A 17,500-nucleotide genomic window follows, 5' to 3' on the forward strand; every position below is an offset into this window, starting at 1 on the left:
CGCCAGACAGTCTCTGCGGAACTGATCAAACAATCCTTCCGTCTTCAGATGATTCACGATCATCGACACCAGCTGCGGGTCACCGGGGTGCAGAGCCGCCATCCCGAATAACCGAACTCCGTCCGGCAGAACCGCTGAAACCGTCGCGACTGGTCTGGATGAGCGGTGAGTTTACAGCACACACAGGAAACAGCAGGAACAGATGGGAAATGAGAACAGCGCCATCTGGCGGCCCGACGGACCCGTTTAACCCGCAGAATTCTTCTTCTTCTTCTGTTGTTGTTTTATGGCGGTTGGCAATCCAACTTAAATGTTGCATTCCCGCCACCTACTGGATTGGAGTGTGGAGCGCTAAATGGTTGGAAAGTTGGAGAAATGGGAGTGAAAAAAAACAAACAAAAAAAAGATACACCTATCTTATATTCTATGAATCAATCTTGTATCTTTTAAGAAATTAAATAATTCTTGATAAAATGATGACACATCATTTACTCCCAAAGATCTTAAAGCTTGAGTTAGATGTAATCTTGCTCTTTCATATGGACCAGATGTTATAATGACATGTTCTACAGATTCTTCTAGACCACATTTATCACATTTACCATTCTCATGTTTCTCTATTCTATACAAACACTTATTTAATGCACAATGTCCAATACGCATTCTACAAGTTAAAACGTTCTCATGTTTCCAGATGTTCTTCTTTCTAGACCAACAATTTTTTTAATATGATGCAAGAGACCTTTAATTCCACTGTCCCATTCTTTCTGCCATATCTTTCTTATTTTATTCGCGATAAATCCTTTAACTTCCGTTTTACTCAATGATACTTTTATGTGATAGCTGAAAGTGAATCTGTGCATATCACTGACCTTGCAGGTTGTATTTCCTCAAGCCATTGAAGCGCTAGGAATATTGCTATCAATTCAGAAGTAAATACTGAAATATGATCAGTGATCCTCTTTGAAATTTTAACTTTAAATGAGGTATGTAAACTTCTGCTGCAGTAAATCCAGAATCTGGATCCTTTGATCCATCTGTATAAATTTGCACTGCCTTATGATATCCATCCATCCATCCATCGTCAACCGCTTATCCTGTGTACAGGGTCGTGGGGGCATTATAATATGTTTGATCAATATATTGTTGTACTGTTACACTTTCCAACACATTTCTTTGCTTGATATGCTTCTCCTCATACGACTGTATGTCCACTAGAGGTTTAGGGGAAAGCCACGGAGGTATTGCTGACATACCCACAGAATGGGAACTGTTGAGATCACTAACTCCTATGTTTTGTGCCTCCTTATTAGCTGTCCATCCAAAGCTTGTTGATTTTTTATATTCGTATTCCCAGCAATCATTCAAGACTTTCTTAACTGGATGACCTTTTATATTAATCCAACATCACAATTTCTGGAGGCATTTCGTCCATCTCTCCTTGTACTGCTGTTACTGGAGATGATCTTATTGCACCACAACATATTCTCAATGCTTGTGACTCCAGTGCCTCTACCTTTAAAAGTACTGTTTTAGATGCAGAACTGTACAGCATACATCCATAATCAATGGCAGCTCTTATTAGTGCACAATAAATACTTTAAAGAGTCTGACGGCATGCCCCCCCATTCAGTTCCTGCCGAACACATTTACATTTACGTTTATGCATTTGGCAGATGCTTTTATCCAAAGCGACTTACAGTGCACTTATTACAGGGACAATCCCCCCGGAGCAACCTGGAGTTAAGTGTCTTACTCAAGGACACAATGGTGGTGACTGTGGGGATCAAACCAGCAACCTTCTGAGTACCAATGTATTATACAGAGCACTTATTACAGGGACAATCCCCCCCCGGAGCAACCTGGATTTAAGTGTCTTACTCAAGGACACAATGTGGTGACTGTGGGGATCAAACCAGCAACCTTCTGAGTACCAATGTATTATACAGAGCACTTATTACAGGGACAATCCCCCCCGGAGCAACCTGGATTTAAGTGTCTTACTCAAGGACACAATGTGGTGACTGTGGGGATCAAACCAGCAACCTTCTGAGTACCAATGTATTATACAGAGCACTTATTACAGGGACAATCCCCCCGGAGCAACCTGGAGTCAAGTGCCTTACTCAAGGACACAATGGTGGTGACTGTGGGGATCGAACCAGCAACCTCCTGATTACCAATGTATTATACAGAGCACTTATTACAGGGACAATCCCCCCGGAGCAACCTGGAGTTAAGTGTCTTACTCAAGGACACAATGGTGGTGGCTGTGGGGATCAAACCAGCAACCTCCTGAGTACCAATGTATTATACAGTGCACTTATTACAGGGACAATCCCCCCGGAGCAACCTGGAGTTAAGTGTCTTACTCAAGGACACAATGGTGGTGACTGTGGGGATCAAACCAGCAACCTTCTGAGTACCAGTTATGTGCTTTAGCCCACTACCACCTCATTACATTTATTGCTTTTTTACATTTGTCAATCATTTTCTGAATATGTACTTTAAAATTCAGTTTTGAGTCCATCCACATTCCCAAGAATCTGACTACTGCTGATTGCTCCAGTTGATGTCCGTACAGATTCATATTAATAGTTGGGATAATCCTTCTTTTTGTAAAACAGATCACCTGAGTTTTTGCCACTGAAAAAGGAAAACCCCATTCAAAAGCCCAATTTCTCCCCCCGTGCCCAACATTGCGTCCTCTCTTCCACAGCGCCCCGTCATCTGCATATAAACTCCTCCCCATCCCTGAATCTATCTGAGAATAAACGGCATTGATCCATTGTGCTTCTCCCTTTTCTGAAACCACATTGAAGAGCAGAGAAAAGGTTTCTCTTTCCAGTAACATATAACAGTCTGTTCATGACCATACGCTCCATTATTTAACATAAATGTGACATTAATGCTGTGGGCCTGTAGTTAGTGGGCGGCGAATGATCCTTCCCTGGCTTCACTATAGGCACTATGATCCCGTGCTTCAGTCAGCTGGTAATTTCGACTCCCACACCTTATTAAATGACTCAAAATAATCTTTAGAGATGTTTCTGAAAGATGTTTGACCATCTCATAACAGATGTCATCTCTACCTGGAGAAGTTTGTTTTACCCCAGCAAGTGCTTTCTTTAATTCAAACAGGGTAAACTCTAAATCTTTACTTAAATTATGATTAAACACTTCTACATCCTCTATAGAATTACTCATTTCTGCCATTTTGTTTTGACATACTTCCTTATATTTATCCCAGTCCGCTGTTTTAAATTTCCACCTTGCTAACCTTTCCACCACAGTTTGGGATCTGTCCACCCCGATTATACAACTGATAGGAAAATGATCACTACCTATTGAACTATGATTTAGAACTTTCCAATCACATTTTCCTGCTAAACTTTCAGAAACGAGGGTCGAGTCTAACATTGAATATTTTCCCTGTGCCAAATCAATTCTTGTATAACTTCCATCATTAATGCATATTAACCCTCTCCATTCAAGCATGCCAATTGTGCAGGATTTGAGGTACTATCAGTTTCTGCCCAGGCAACATCTTTTCAAAATATTACAATTTATATTTTTAATCTTCAATTGAACTTTCATGAAGCCATGAAATGAGTAGTGAAACATTAATGAGTAGTAAATTAATGATATTCATTATATCAGAGCATTCTGGGAGGACTGGAAAAGTTCAAAGCTCCTATTGAAAAAGCAGAAAAGCTTCTGGAACAGTTATTATTAGCAACTACAACAAACCTTGAAATACAACACAAGTAAAAGCTGTAAGCATGGACCATTAAACATCTCTCAACCCCGACCATAAACCTGTGACAGTTAAAAACAAATACATACTCACTTTGGGAAAAAGATTGTTTCCAAGGAGTTCTCTATCCGTTAGCTCCCTGGAAGAGCAGGAGACATATGGAATTAAATATGTACAACAAATCTGCAAAATTATATTTTAGGCATACACATTATTTTTATGCATGCACAAGATGATATTTTCAATGCCAAAAAATGTTATGCATGCACAAGATGATATTTTCAATGCCAAAAAATTTTATGCATGCACAAGATGATATTTTCAATGCCAAAAATTGTTATGCATGCACAAGATGATATTTTCAATGCCAAAAAATTTATGCATGCACAAGATGATATTTTCAATGCCAAAAAAATTTATGCATGCACAAGATGATATTTTCAATGCCAAAAATTGTTATGCATGCACAAGATGATATTTTCAATGCCAAAAAATGTTATGCATGCACAAGATGATATTTTCAATGCCAAAAAAATTTATGCATGCACAAGATGATATTTTCAATGCCAAAAAAATTTATGCATGCACAAGATGATATTTTCAATGCCAAAAATTGTTATGCATGCACAAGATGATATTTTCAATGCCAAAAATGTTATGCATGCACAAGATGATATTTTCAATGCCAAAAATTTTATGCATGCACAAGATGATATTTTCAATGCCAAAAATTTTTATGCATGCACAAGATGATATTTTCAATGCCAAAAATTTTTATGCATGCACAAGATGATATTTTCAATGCCAAAAAATGTTATGCATGCACAAGATGATATTTTCAATGCCAAAAATTTTTATGCATGCACAAGATGATATTTTCAATGCCAAAAAATGTTATGCATGCACAAGATGATATTTTCAATGCCAAAAATTTTTGTGCATGCACAAGATGATATTTTCAATGCCAAAAAAATTTATGCATGCACAAGATGATATTTTCAATGCCAAAAAATGTTATGCATGCACAAGATGATATTTTCAATGCCAAAAAATGTTATGCATGCAAAAGATGATATTTTCAATGCCAAAAAATGTTATGCATGCAAAAGATGATATTTTCAATGCCAAAAAATGTTATGCATGCACAAGATTGTGCTTGAATACATTTAATTTGAACACATTTGCTCAGAAATCTTACATTTAGCTTTCTCCTCCTACACACTCTGCATGCTCAAAATATCATCTTACACACACAGAATAATTTTGTGTGTGTAGAATTGTGGCACAAGTATAACTCCAAACAGAGATTGTCATGTGACTAATCACTCATCAATGGTACCAATAGAGGAAATGCATGTCAGCCACACACACACACATATAAAATATACTGTATATTATTATTAGACATGTATTGTGTAAATGAAAAGAACCCTAAAGATGAAGTATTCATTGCGATGGGCATTAAATCTCATAAACCCTCATCAAACACAAAATCATGGATGCCCATCTCATTGCAGGAAACATGAACTCCACATGAGAGTAACTTACAGAAGTCAAGCAAGTGATTTGATCAAATCTGCCTTTAAATCATCCACGCATCGGCCTGATTCACTTCCACTGACTGGCTGAAGAACCCCAGAAGGACACGGATAGAGAGCTCAAACTATCAGCCCGATTGAGCTGGGCAAGCACAAACAGCACCACACATATTTCAATCCTTTATTATTTAAAAGCATGAAATACACATTCACAAGTGACGAGACAGCAGTAGATGACATGAATATGAACAGAAGTAATCAGGTAAAGCTTTTAAAGAGAGAAAATAATGAAGTAAAGGGTTTAAAATCAAACATGGCCGTCATTCAGACAATAAAGGGTCAGAATAAAATGGTTATTTACAGGATGTGGAACCCCTCATGAGGGGGGAAGTCTGATATGAGCTCTCAGAACACCTCAGACCGGTCTCGGATCATGTGTTCTGGTTTCGGTCAGTGATTTGGGGCGGTCTGAGGGGTACAGACGGGCGGCAGAACTCTGCGGGAGTTTGCTTTGACCCACGGATGCTCCATCACGCTGCGGAGCGACAGACGCATGGACGGACTGTGACGCAGCAGTCTGGAGATCAGATCTCGAGCGCCATCAGACACCACTTTAGGAAACTGAAGATCCACCTTCATACAAACACACAAATCTACATGAATACAGGAAGTCATTTGAGCACAATTCAGACTGGTGCATTGTGACTTATAATAATAAGAATAAAAGCTGTTTAATGTTTTGGAGACACTATACTAAAAGGCTTCATTTGTTAAGTTCTCTGAAGAGATTAACCCTTGTGTGACCTTCGAGACATTTGTGTCTTTTTCATTTATTTTTTTTTTTCTCTCGATAATTTTGGCTGTTAATGCTGACGGCATACATTTTGCCAAAGGTGTATTTTTGGGGGGAATTTTGATATTTGAACCCCAGTTCCTTTAAAACATCTACAACACATCTACAACACATCTATAACACACTGTGAACACAATATAGTTTCACTCGGGACCTTCAGAACACAAATGTCCCCATTGAAACCATTAAAACTGTAATATTTGATCCCAGTGACATTAAAGCATCAAATCATGAATTATATGATATTATTCTTTCATTCTGGAGCCCTGGATTCAACATTTACATTTTAATATTTTCCACCAGATGGCGCCATTTTCCTCATGTTTATCCTGTGGAGCAAATACAAACTTTTCCCCAATTCAATTAATGTGTGTGTGTGTGTGTGTGAGTGTGTGTGTGTGAGTGTGTGAGAGTATGTGTGTGTGTGTTCTCTGTTTACTGTATTATAGAGACCTGCAGGACAATTAATGTCTGTGTGCATTCACTCTAAACTCCTCCTTTCAGAGAGCCTACTCTGCTCTGATTGGTCCGTTCTAAAGCATTCACTCTAAGCTCCTCCTTTCAGATAGCCTACTCTGCTCTGATTGGTCCGTTCTAAAGCATTCACTCTAAGCTCCTCCTTTCAGAGAGCCTACTCTGCTCTGATTGGTCAGACGTCCCAGTCTGTTGTGATTGGTCTACAGCTTGGTGTAGTGTTTGAGGGCAGGTCAAAGCTGTTCACGAGCAGCCAATGGAGACCAGAGGCGGGTTTATTGTTACCAAATGACGTAGGTTAGTACAGGAAGTAAGTCTGGAATTACTAACGACTCCTTTCAGTTGTTCAGAATCTGTTCTTTCTTTTGGGAGTCAATAACTCCATTTGTGCTGCACTTTGATTTGTGAAACTTTGCAGACTTCTTTACATTCACAAACAGCGATATAACACACTACATGAACGGTCATATTTGAAAAACAATAATAGATGCTCTTTAACCGCTGGCTTCATCCAGTAAAAGAACTGCACGCTTAAAAGCTCTTCTTCATGCTAAAAGAGTAATTGATGTCAAATATCATTTCTAATTTCTTTAGTTTGGTAAAACATGACCTGGACGAGTTTCATGTCATGTAGAAGTAGAGGAGAGCGCTCAGACCTTAGTGATGCGCTTGTACGTTTCTGTGTGGCTGGCCGTCTCAAACGGAGGGTTTCCCACCAAACACTCGTAACACAGAATGCCGATACACCACAGATCCACCTTCTCATCGTGAGTGTGACCTTCGATCATCTCTGGAGGCAGATAGTCCAGCGTCCCACACATCGTACGCCGTCTAAAACACACTCACGGTTAGCATTCGTATATCAGCGCTGATGAGGTCACCAGGTTCTTTTCAGGCGTATTATAGGATGTTGGTTACCGTAGTGATGGTGCATGGACAGACCAACCGAAGTCAGCGATCTTGAGTTCTCCTCTGAAGCCCAGCAGCAGGTTTTCTGGTTTAATGTCTCTGTGAATCACTTTCTTCTCATGACAGTACTGAAGAGCATCAGCCAACTCCTCCATGTACTGCACACAACAACACGCCGTGACAACATTAGTGATGCAGCGAAATACAGCGCTCAACAATAAGGACGTCCACTGATCTTGTAAATGTGCTTTTATGCTTTACAAATTTCAACATTTGGATTTCTGTGATGTATTGAACTCCGTTATAGCGAATTTAAACTCATTACCAAGGTAACACAATCCAGCTGGCCAACACAGATTTTGTTGCCATGGCGATAATAATGTGTGATCGGTACGATGGCCTTGACAATCACAAACTAATCAATGTTTCACATCGTATGCCATCGTTTTACAGCAAAGCTCGTTGAATTTTTCTCATTAAAAGTGTAACATAAATATATAAGATTATTTCTTGCACATATAGATTGCTAAAAATGTGTCTGGGTCCTTGATTAGAGTCACATTCACAAGCTCTCGAATCTCGGTTCATTTCAGTTATGTCCATCTTGCTTGCATATGAAAGTTTGCACTATGCCAGCTTTAATGGCTGTTTTCAGACTCGAAAGCGAGAACCACATTATAGCGACCACGAGGAGGTTACCCCATGTGAGTCTACCCTCCCTAGCAACCGGGCCAATTTGGTTGCTAAGGAGACCTGGCTGGAGTCACTCAGCACACGCCCCACCGAGAGTGAGAACCACATTATAGCGACCATGAGGAGGTTAACCCATGTGACTCTACCCTCCCTAGCAACCGGGCCAATTTGGTTGCTAAGGAGACCTGGCTGGAGTCACTCAGCACACACCCCACCGAGAGTGAGAACCACATTATAGCGACCATGAGGAGGTTAACCCATGTGACTCTACCCTCCCTAGCAACCGGGCCAATTTGGTTGCTAAGGAGACCTGGCTGGAGTCACTCAGCACACGCCCCACCGACAGCGAGAACCACATTATAGCGACCACGAGGAGGTTACCCCATGTGAGTCTACCCTCCCTAGCAACCGGGCCAATTTGGTTGCTAAGGAGACCTGGCTGGAGTCACTCAGCACACGCCCCACCGAGAGTGAGAACCACATTATAGCGACCATGAGGAGGTTAACCCATGTGACTCTACCCTCCCTAGCAACCGGGCCAATTTGGTTGCTAAGGAGACCTGGCTGGAGTCACTCAGCACGCCCTGGATTCAAACTCACGACTCCAGGTGTGATAGTGTCAATACTCGCTGAGATACCCATCTTTAATTGCAGCACTATATGCAAACAGAGATTGTGCACAGATGTTTGTTCGGATCACTCACAGTGGCAGTGCGATGGTCATCAAATCGTCCACAACGCTGAAGCTCTTTGTACATCTCGCCGCGGGGAGCATACTCCAGAATGAGAAACACACGCGTGTCGTCATGGAAATAGTTATAGAAGCGCAGGATATTTGGATGCCTGTTCAAACACATAGGGAGAGAATTTCACAATCAGTTCCACTTGAGGAAACAAATTCAGTCCAGTCTGTTGATTGCTCCTGTACGAAGTCAAACACACACCTGAGGTGCGACTGGATCTCGATTTCTCGCCTCAGTTGATGTTCTACGCCTTCTTTCTCCATCTGAGATTTGAAGAGCACCTTCAGCGCCACGATCACCTTCAGCTTGCGTTCCCTCGCCAGGTACACGTTCCCAAACTTGCCCTTTCCCAGCGGACGGCCGATGTCGAAGTCTTTGATGGATAATTTTCTGTGTGAGACAAGCAGCAATTATGAAACACGCTGGAGGAAACACAAGGACGTTTGCGAGTTCCTCTGTCACGAAACACATTTAAAATGAACTCACTTGGAGTTTGACTTCACTGGAACTCTACCAGGACCTGCAACAAGAAAACCAGAGACTCGATCATTCAACATTGACACCAGAGAGCGGCTTATTGTGAGAAAACAGCGCTCTCATTTACATGCACCATTAATGGATGCAGCTCGTTCAGTGAGCAGCTTCTTCCACAGCAAAGTCATTTCCCATGTGATCCGAGGAAGACTATTTTATTCTCCGTTGCTTCGCTTCATTTCTGGATATTCCAGAGTTGCTGCTGTGTTTGTTTACTTCACTTTCTATTGTGACCTGCATCAGAATTGCGCTGCAATAGTGGGGCTTTCCTCTTACATAAACTCTGGGATTCCCCCAGTGTATAAATGGGTATAGTAGAAATGCTCAACTCTTTCCACTGTATTGACTTGTTGTTGGGCTCCATCCCATGACATTTGTTATCCAGTCTGTTCCACGAACGCACACTTCCAACACCCATTAGAAAGCCGCTTATGCATTTACGTGAGCACATTAAACCACATTCTCCAGGAGAAACCTAGGTGTTTTAAACCGCTTTTCTTAATCCCTTAAACAGCGTAAGGAAATCACATTCTCATTGACATGACATTTTAGAATGCCACTTTCTATTAAGACCCTGGAATAAACCATTTTTTAAATGCATGTAAACATGGTCATTACAACCTTGACACATGTAGCATCACTTTCAATTTTGTAGAAATAAAACAAACTTTACATAATTTAAAGGAATATTCCAGGTAATAATCGACAGCATTAATAGTATAATTTTAATAACCACAAAAGTTAATTTCGACTCGTCCCTCCTTTTCTTACTGGATGTGTTGCATATATGAAATCAGCCATTTTTTGCATATGTGCTGTACACAGGCAATATGTTTTACATAAATAGTGAAAATATCAGACTTCTGTATGAGTTTAACCTGAACACTGTGTAAACGTCAGATGCAACTGAAATATGAATTTACACCGGACTAAAAAAGTTTATGTTTATAATGATGTGTCATCTGGGATGTTTGTTGATCTCAATGTGTTTTAATATAAGATTATTTTACCTGTTACAGCATGTATATCTGTCGGATTCATCCCAACTCTGAGTGGACCAACACCTGCAGCCTAAACAACAACAACAACAACAACAACAACAACATCAGATACACAATTATAAGCAATGTACAAGAGGACATATTCTTGACTTTTAGTAATCAATTAACTCGTTCATTATTTTTCCAAATGATTTTCTCCACACTTCTAGATCTATAGTATTATAGTATATCTGAACAGCAATGAGCTGTGACTCTTTATAAGTGAATGAAGTTTAATTGATTAATAAATGTAAGTTGAGTGTTTATTACCTGTGTATTAACAGCTCTGGGCTCTCTGTTCTCTTTATTCTGATAAAAACACATAAAACAACTCACACTTAACACACACCAACCAAATAAAGCGATTTAACGACTAAAACACACTATAACGGCTCTTATGCTAATTTAAACACAGAAATACTGGATTAATATTTATGATTGCGCGTTTTAAAGCGATGTATAAGCACACATATAGAAATCCCGGCGCTACACTAAAACCTCTTACACATGTATAAACGTATGTGTTTAAATAATATGAATAAACTTAGATAATTTACCTGCATGGTGACGATAATAAGATGTGTGTGTTCTCTTCCGTTCCTATCAACCGCCTGGATTCAAAATGAACCAGCTGCTTTCTCATTGGTCCAGCCGCTTCTACCTCTCCGCAGATTGGTGCATTTACACGAAGACTCATTGGCTAAGCACTCGTCAATCACTCTGCCCCCGCCCTATAGGTTCGCGCATGTGCAATGTCCTTTTTCACGCAAACTTCGACGGCGGTGAATGCCGGGAGGGCACAGCAAATATTATTTTCACTTACCCATTTGCCCCAAGACTAAAATAAAAAAGTCCACTCTTACGTTTCAATGACTTTCAGAAGAGGAAACAAATAGAAAGCGAAGGATTAAGGCAGAAAAGTGGGAGAAGATGCCAAATTTAGTCACTCTCTCAGTTGTTGTTGTAATTCAGTTTTTAACTGATTCCAGGGTAATATAACACAAAAGCACAATGTTAAAAAATTACATTCAATGTTTTAAAAATTAAAATAAATAAATAAATAAATAAATTGCGAGATTTATGGTGCTAAAAGGCGGAAACGCGTCATCACTCCCTTAACAGACCGCATGTGGGTGAAAAAAGACACTACCAACTACTTTTTAACTGTAATCTTTACATGATCTGGTCTTTCCATCTGACACTACAAGTGTTTCTCAGTTAAGGTGCTTTTGACCATGTGAATTAAAAAGACCACTTCATGTAATGATTATAGTAGAAAAATATAAACAGATTACTATATCAATATTACAGAGTACCTAAAGGACCATAGTGGGGGACAAATAACAAAACTCACATCTATCCGTCTATCTATCTATCTGTCTGTCTATCTATATAGCTATCTATCTAATTAACTGTCTGTCTATCTATCTATCTGTCTGTCTATCTATCTAATTAACTGTCTGTCTATCTATCTAATTAACTGTCTGTCTATCTATCTATCTGTCTGTCTATCAATTATCTGTCTGTCTGTCTATATATCTGCCTGTCTGTCTATCCATCAATCAAATTATCTGTCTGTCTGTCTGTCTATCTATCTAATTATCTAGCTGTCTGTCTATCTATCTGTCTGCCTCTAATTATCTGTCTATCTACCTGTCATCTATCTGTCTGTCTCTTTCAGTCTGTCTGTCTATCTATCTGCCTGTCTGTCTGTCTATCTGTCTTTCATTTTATCTATCTGCCTGTCTGTCTTTCTATCTGTCTATCTATCTATCTGTCTGTCTGAAACTTATACACACAAGGAGAACTTTAAGCTGATTCAATGCAGACATGCACATTCACTGTGAAATATATATTTTTATTAATTTATAAAACACAGAATAAAATAAAAATGTATTTCTACAATTGTAAACATTTCTCCACACCTGTCGAGCAATAATCTGAGCTCATGTGTCAAATACAGAAATACATTAGAGGCTTCAGACAATCCTGTACATTTGATATAATCACAAAGATGCATCAGATGATTTCCTCTTTCAGGGGTTTATCTGAAGAATCATCACACTGATCTCAGAAACACGAGCAGAATCAACTCCAACACGGCAGGAATCACACTGAAACACACACATGACTGATGACCATCAATTCATTCAGCTCGTTTGACATGTCAAATATACAATGTGAATTTATGTTTAAGATCACAAAAGACAAAAGCAGCCATACACGTTTATAACACTTGCGCACACCTGCAGAGGCTGAAGATGATCCAGTACGTCCAGCACGGCCACCGCTGGAACACAAAGAACGACAGACTGATCGATGCGCTGCAGTGAGACACCAGAGCTGACGACAGGTTAAGACAAACACGGGTAATATCAACTCTGTCACACACAAATGTCATTTGTTTGGGGTGCGTTGCGGCAGCGGCCTCCTCTGTGGCACTCCCGCCAGCAGGTGGCGCCCCATGTGACCGCCTACTTCACCTATGCCTAGAAACGTCCCTTCAACACACAGTGAAAGCACATTCACACCTTTACACAAGGTGGCGCTAATCGACAAGGTAAAGTCGTCATTATATACCACTGCCACACACAATGTATATACTTGTGTTAAGTGCATTGGTTTAAAATCACAGCGTAACGCACACACACATAATGACTGTTAAAACAAACCTTTGATTGTATATTATTGCCACGTACATCTACTTGTGTTAAACATGATGATATAAATCACACAATAAAACTGAAATCCCAAACAGCAAAACCCATCTTCAGTTGTTATTAGATACTTTAACATTTAAAGGGACAGTACACCCAAAAATGGACATTCCCTAATTTGCTCGCCCTCATGTCATCCCAGATGTGTGACTTCCTTTCTTCTGCAGAACACAAAATCAAGATTTTTAGAAGCATATTTCAGCTCTGTAGGTTCATACAATGCAAGTGAATGGTGACCAGAACATTGAAGCTCCAAAAAGCACATAAAGGCAGCATAAAATTCATCTATACGACAGTGGTTTAATCCATGTCTTCAGAAGCAATATGATAGATGTGGGCGAGAAACAGATTCATGGTAAAAAAAAAAGAACTTAAATATTGATCTGTTTCTCACCCACACCTATCATATCACTTCTGAAGACATGGATTAAACCACTGACGTATAGATTACTTTTATGCTGCCTTTATGTGCTTTTTGGAGCTTCAAAGTTCTGGTCACCATTCACTTGCATTGTATGAACCTACAGAGCTGAAATATTCTTCTAAAATCTTCATGTGTGTTCAGCAGAAGAAATAAAGTCTCACACATCTGGGATGACATGAGGGTGAGTAAATGATGAGGGATTTTACATCCATTTTTTAAGGCATTTGATGCAAATGACGCAGTTCTAAAGGTTGTTATTACTCATGACGAACAGTTCTGCATCGGTGTGTGTCGAGTATTTTTAAGGATACATAACAGGCCCTGATTACTGTTGAACATAGAAACACCAGAGAAGAATCCGATGAACTCCACCGCAAACAAACCCAGAGTCACAGACAGAGCCACCACAAGCCTGACAGACAGACAGACAGACAGTCAGATAGACAGGCAGACAGACAGACAGGCAGACAGACAGGACAATGTTGGAAATGAACAACACACAGTTATAATTTCAGGTTTCACAGGTAGAGCAGCTGTCTGTCACTCAAAGTGTTTTTACCGTGTGTCTTCGGTTCTAAACTGTTCTTCAGTAAAATCCAGCGGCAGACACGACTGCACATTATTCTCCTGTGAAGCATCAAGAACAAACAATCTCTGTGAATATCACAAACAGACGTGAGAATGTTAAACCCATAAACCATATGCCTCATTAACATGCAGTTAATCGTGTCCCCAAAGCATTATCAGCCCAACGATACCATAGAAACAACCCACAAATCCTCTTAGTATTATGGGCTGTTTCCCAAAGACATGGTAATTTAAGGACTAATGGTCGTAGATCTCGTGTTCTGGAATAAATCTCTGACTTATGCAGCTTCCAGCAGGACAATCGTGACATTACACCTCAAACTATTTAATACGGTTCATGTCTTATATATTTTGCACTTAATGCAGATGTACACAATGTGACCATGATACTTACATTCTTTATGTTATTCATATTTAACCCTTGAGCGACCTTCGAGACATTTTTGTCTTTTTCATTTTAGTTTTTTCGATCATTCTGGCTGTTAATGCCGACGGCATAAATTGTGCCAAATGTGTGTATTTTTTGGGGAATTTTAACACGTGAACCTCAGTTCCTATAATGCATTATATAAACAAACTGGCATTTAAAGGGTTAAAATCCTGAAAATGAATGAATATTTGGTAGTTATGATCAGGACTGATGTTGGAACATCAAATTTACAATCTGTCCATCTGTCTGTCTGTCTGTCTATCTGTCTGTCTGTGTATCTGTCCATCTGTCTGTCTATCTGTCTGTCTATCTATCTGTCTGTGTATCTGTCCATCTATCTGTCTGTGTATCTGTCCATCTATCTGTCTGTCTGTGTATCTGTCCATCTATCTATCTGTCTGTCTGTGTATCTGTCCATCTATCTGTCTGTGTATCTGTCCATCTGTCTGTCTACCTGTCTGTCTATCTATCTGTCTGTGTATCTGTCCATCTGTCCATCTATCTGTCTGTCTGTGTATCTGTCCATCTATCTGTCTGTCTGTGTATCTGTCCATCTATCTGTCTGTCTGTCTGTGTATCTGTCCATCTATCTGTCTGTGTATCTGTCCATCTATCTGTCTGTCTGTGTATCTGTCCATCTATCTGTCTGTCTGTCTGTGTATCTGTCCATCTATCTATCTGTCTGTCTGTCTGTGTATCTGTCCATCTATCTATCTGTCTGTCTGTCTGTCTGTCAATCTATCTGTCCATCTATCTATCTGTCTGTCTGTCTGTCAATCTATCTGTCTGTGTATCTGTCCATCTATCTGTCTGTCTGTCTATCTATCTGTCTGTGTATCTGTCCATCTATCTATCTGTCTGTCTGTGTATCTGTCCATCTGTCTGTCCATCTATCTATCTGTCTGTCTGTGTATCTGTCCATCTGTCTGTCTATCTGTCTGTCTGTGTATCTGTCCATCTATCTGTCTGTCTGTGTATCTGTCCATCTATCTATCTGTCTGTCTGTGTATCTGTCCATCTATCTGTCTGTGTATCTGTCCATCTGTCTGTCTACCTGTCTGTCTATCTATCTGTCTGTGTATCTGTCCATCTGTCCATCTATCTGTCTGTCTGTGTATCTGTCCATCTATCTGTCTGTCTGTGTATCTGTCCATCTATCTGTCTGTCTGTCTGTGTATCTGTCCATCTATCTGTCTGTGTATCTGTCCATCTATCTGTCTGTCTGTGTATCTGTCCATCTATCTGTCTGTCTGTCTGTGTATCTGTCCATCTATCTATCTGTCTGTCTGTCTGTGTATCTGTCCATCTATCTATCTGTCTGTCTGTCAATCTATCTGTCCATCTATCTATCTGTCTGTCTGTCTGTCAATCTATCTGTCTGTGTATCTGTCCATCTATCTGTCTGTCTGTCTATCTATCTGTCTGTGTATCTGTCCATCTATCTATCTGTCTGTCTGTGTATCTGTCCATCTGTCTGTCCATCTATCTATCTGTCTGTCTGTGTATCTGTCCATCTGTCTGTCTATCTGTCTGTCTGTGTATCTGTCTGTCTGTCTGTGTATCTGTCTGTCTATCTGTGTATCTGTCCATCTATCTGTCTGTCTGTGTATCTGTCCATCTATCTATCTGTCTGTCTGTGTATCTGTCCATCTATCTATCTGTCTGTGTATCTGTCCATCTATCTATCTGTCTGTCTGTCTGTGTATCTGTCCATCTATCTGTCTGTCTGTCTGTGTATCTGTCCATCTATCTATCTGTCTGTCTGTCTGTGTATCTGTCCATCTATCTATCTGTCTGTCTGTCTGTGTATCTGTCCATCTATCTATCTGTCTGTCTGTCTGTGTATCTGTCCATCTATCTATCTGTCTGTCTGTCTGTGTGTGTATTTGTCCATCTATCTATCTGTCTGTCTGTCTGTCAATCTATCTGTCCATCTATCTATCTATCTATCTATCTATCTATCTATCTATCTATCTATCTATCTATCTATCTATCTATCTATCTATCTATCTGTCTGTCTGTGTATCTGTCCATCTATCTATCTGTCTATCTGTCTGTCTATCTATCTGTCTGTGTATCTGTCCATCTATCTATCTGTCTGTCTGTGTATCTGTCCATCTGTCTGTCTGTCTGTCTGTGTATCTGTCCATCTGTCTGTCTGTGTATCTGTCCGTCTGTCTGTGTATCTGTCCATCTATCTATCTGTCTGTCTGTGTATCTGTCTGTCTGTCTGTCTATCTGTCTGTCTGTGTATCTGTCCATCTATCTGTCTGTCTGTCTGTGTATCTGTCCATCTATCTATCTGTGTATCTGTCTGTGTATCTGTCCGTCTGTCTATCTATCTATCTGTCTGTGTATCTGTCCATCTATCTATCTGTCTGTCTGTCTGTCAATCTATCTGTCTGTGTATCTGTCCATCTATCTGTCTGTCTGTCTGTCTATCTATCTGTCTGTGTATCTGTCCATCTATCTATCTGTCTGTGTATCTGTCCATCTGTCTGTTATCTGTCTGGCCATCTATCTATCTGTCTGTCTGTGTATCTGTCCATCTGTCTGTCTATCTGTCTGTCTGTGTATCTGTCTGTCTGTCTATCTGTCTGTCTGTGTATCTGTCCATCTATCTGTCTGTCTGTCTGTGTATCTGTCCATCTATCTATCTGTCTGTGTATTTGTCCATCTATCTATCTATCTGTCTGTCTGTCTGTCTATCTATCTATCTGTCTGTCTGTGTATCTGTCCATCTATCTATCTGTGTATCTGTCCGTCTGTCTATCTATCTATCTGTCTGTGTATCTGTCCA

General features: G+C 40.0%; 3 protein-coding genes across 5 annotated transcripts in view; all 3 read right to left on the reverse strand.

Moving 5' to 3' along the window:
- bod1l1 (biorientation of chromosomes in cell division 1-like 1) overlaps positions 1–201 on the reverse strand; it is a 30,813-nt gene extending 30,612 nt beyond the window's left edge. For both annotated transcript variants that reach the window (XM_052154604.1, XM_052154603.1), the window contains exon 1: positions 1–201. This exon is cut by the window's left edge and continues 15 nt beyond it. In XM_052154604.1, coding sequence (XP_052010564.1) covers positions 1–102 — 102 coding nt within the window. In that variant the 5' untranslated portion in view covers positions 103–201.
- A 5,319-nt stretch (positions 202–5,520) lies between these two features.
- LOC127663149 (aurora kinase B) lies at positions 5,521–11,354 on the reverse strand. Its single transcript, XM_052154630.1, has 9 exons — positions 11,099–11,354; positions 10,812–10,850; positions 10,512–10,572; positions 9,454–9,487; positions 9,169–9,357; positions 8,929–9,067; positions 7,541–7,689; positions 7,279–7,453; positions 5,521–5,928 (listed from the first exon to the last, which is right to left on the reverse strand). The coding sequence occupies exons 1-9, from the start codon at positions 11,102–11,104 to the stop codon at positions 5,746–5,748; spliced, it is 975 nt and encodes a 324-aa protein (XP_052010590.1). The 5' UTR covers positions 11,105–11,354; the 3' UTR covers positions 5,521–5,745.
- Positions 11,355–12,093: 739 nt separating this feature from the next.
- Positions 12,094–17,500, reverse strand: part of tmem107 (transmembrane protein 107) — a 10,942-nt gene continuing 5,535 nt past the window's right edge. For both annotated transcript variants that reach the window (XM_052154646.1, XM_052154645.1), the window contains 4 exons: positions 14,242–14,309; positions 13,994–14,094; positions 12,788–12,884; positions 12,094–12,655 (listed from right to left, as the gene is read on the reverse strand). In XM_052154646.1, coding sequence (XP_052010606.1) covers positions 12,601–12,655; positions 12,788–12,884; positions 13,994–14,094; positions 14,242–14,309 — 321 coding nt within the window. In that variant the 3' untranslated portion in view covers positions 12,094–12,600. The remainder of the gene's footprint in view (positions 12,656–12,787; positions 12,885–13,993; positions 14,095–14,241; positions 14,310–17,500) is intronic.

The sequence above is a fragment of the Xyrauchen texanus genome, chromosome 23, assembly GCF_025860055.1.
Source record: "Xyrauchen texanus isolate HMW12.3.18 chromosome 23, RBS_HiC_50CHRs, whole genome shotgun sequence".
In the NCBI taxonomy this organism is placed as follows: Eukaryota; Metazoa; Chordata; class Actinopteri; order Cypriniformes; family Catostomidae; genus Xyrauchen; species Xyrauchen texanus.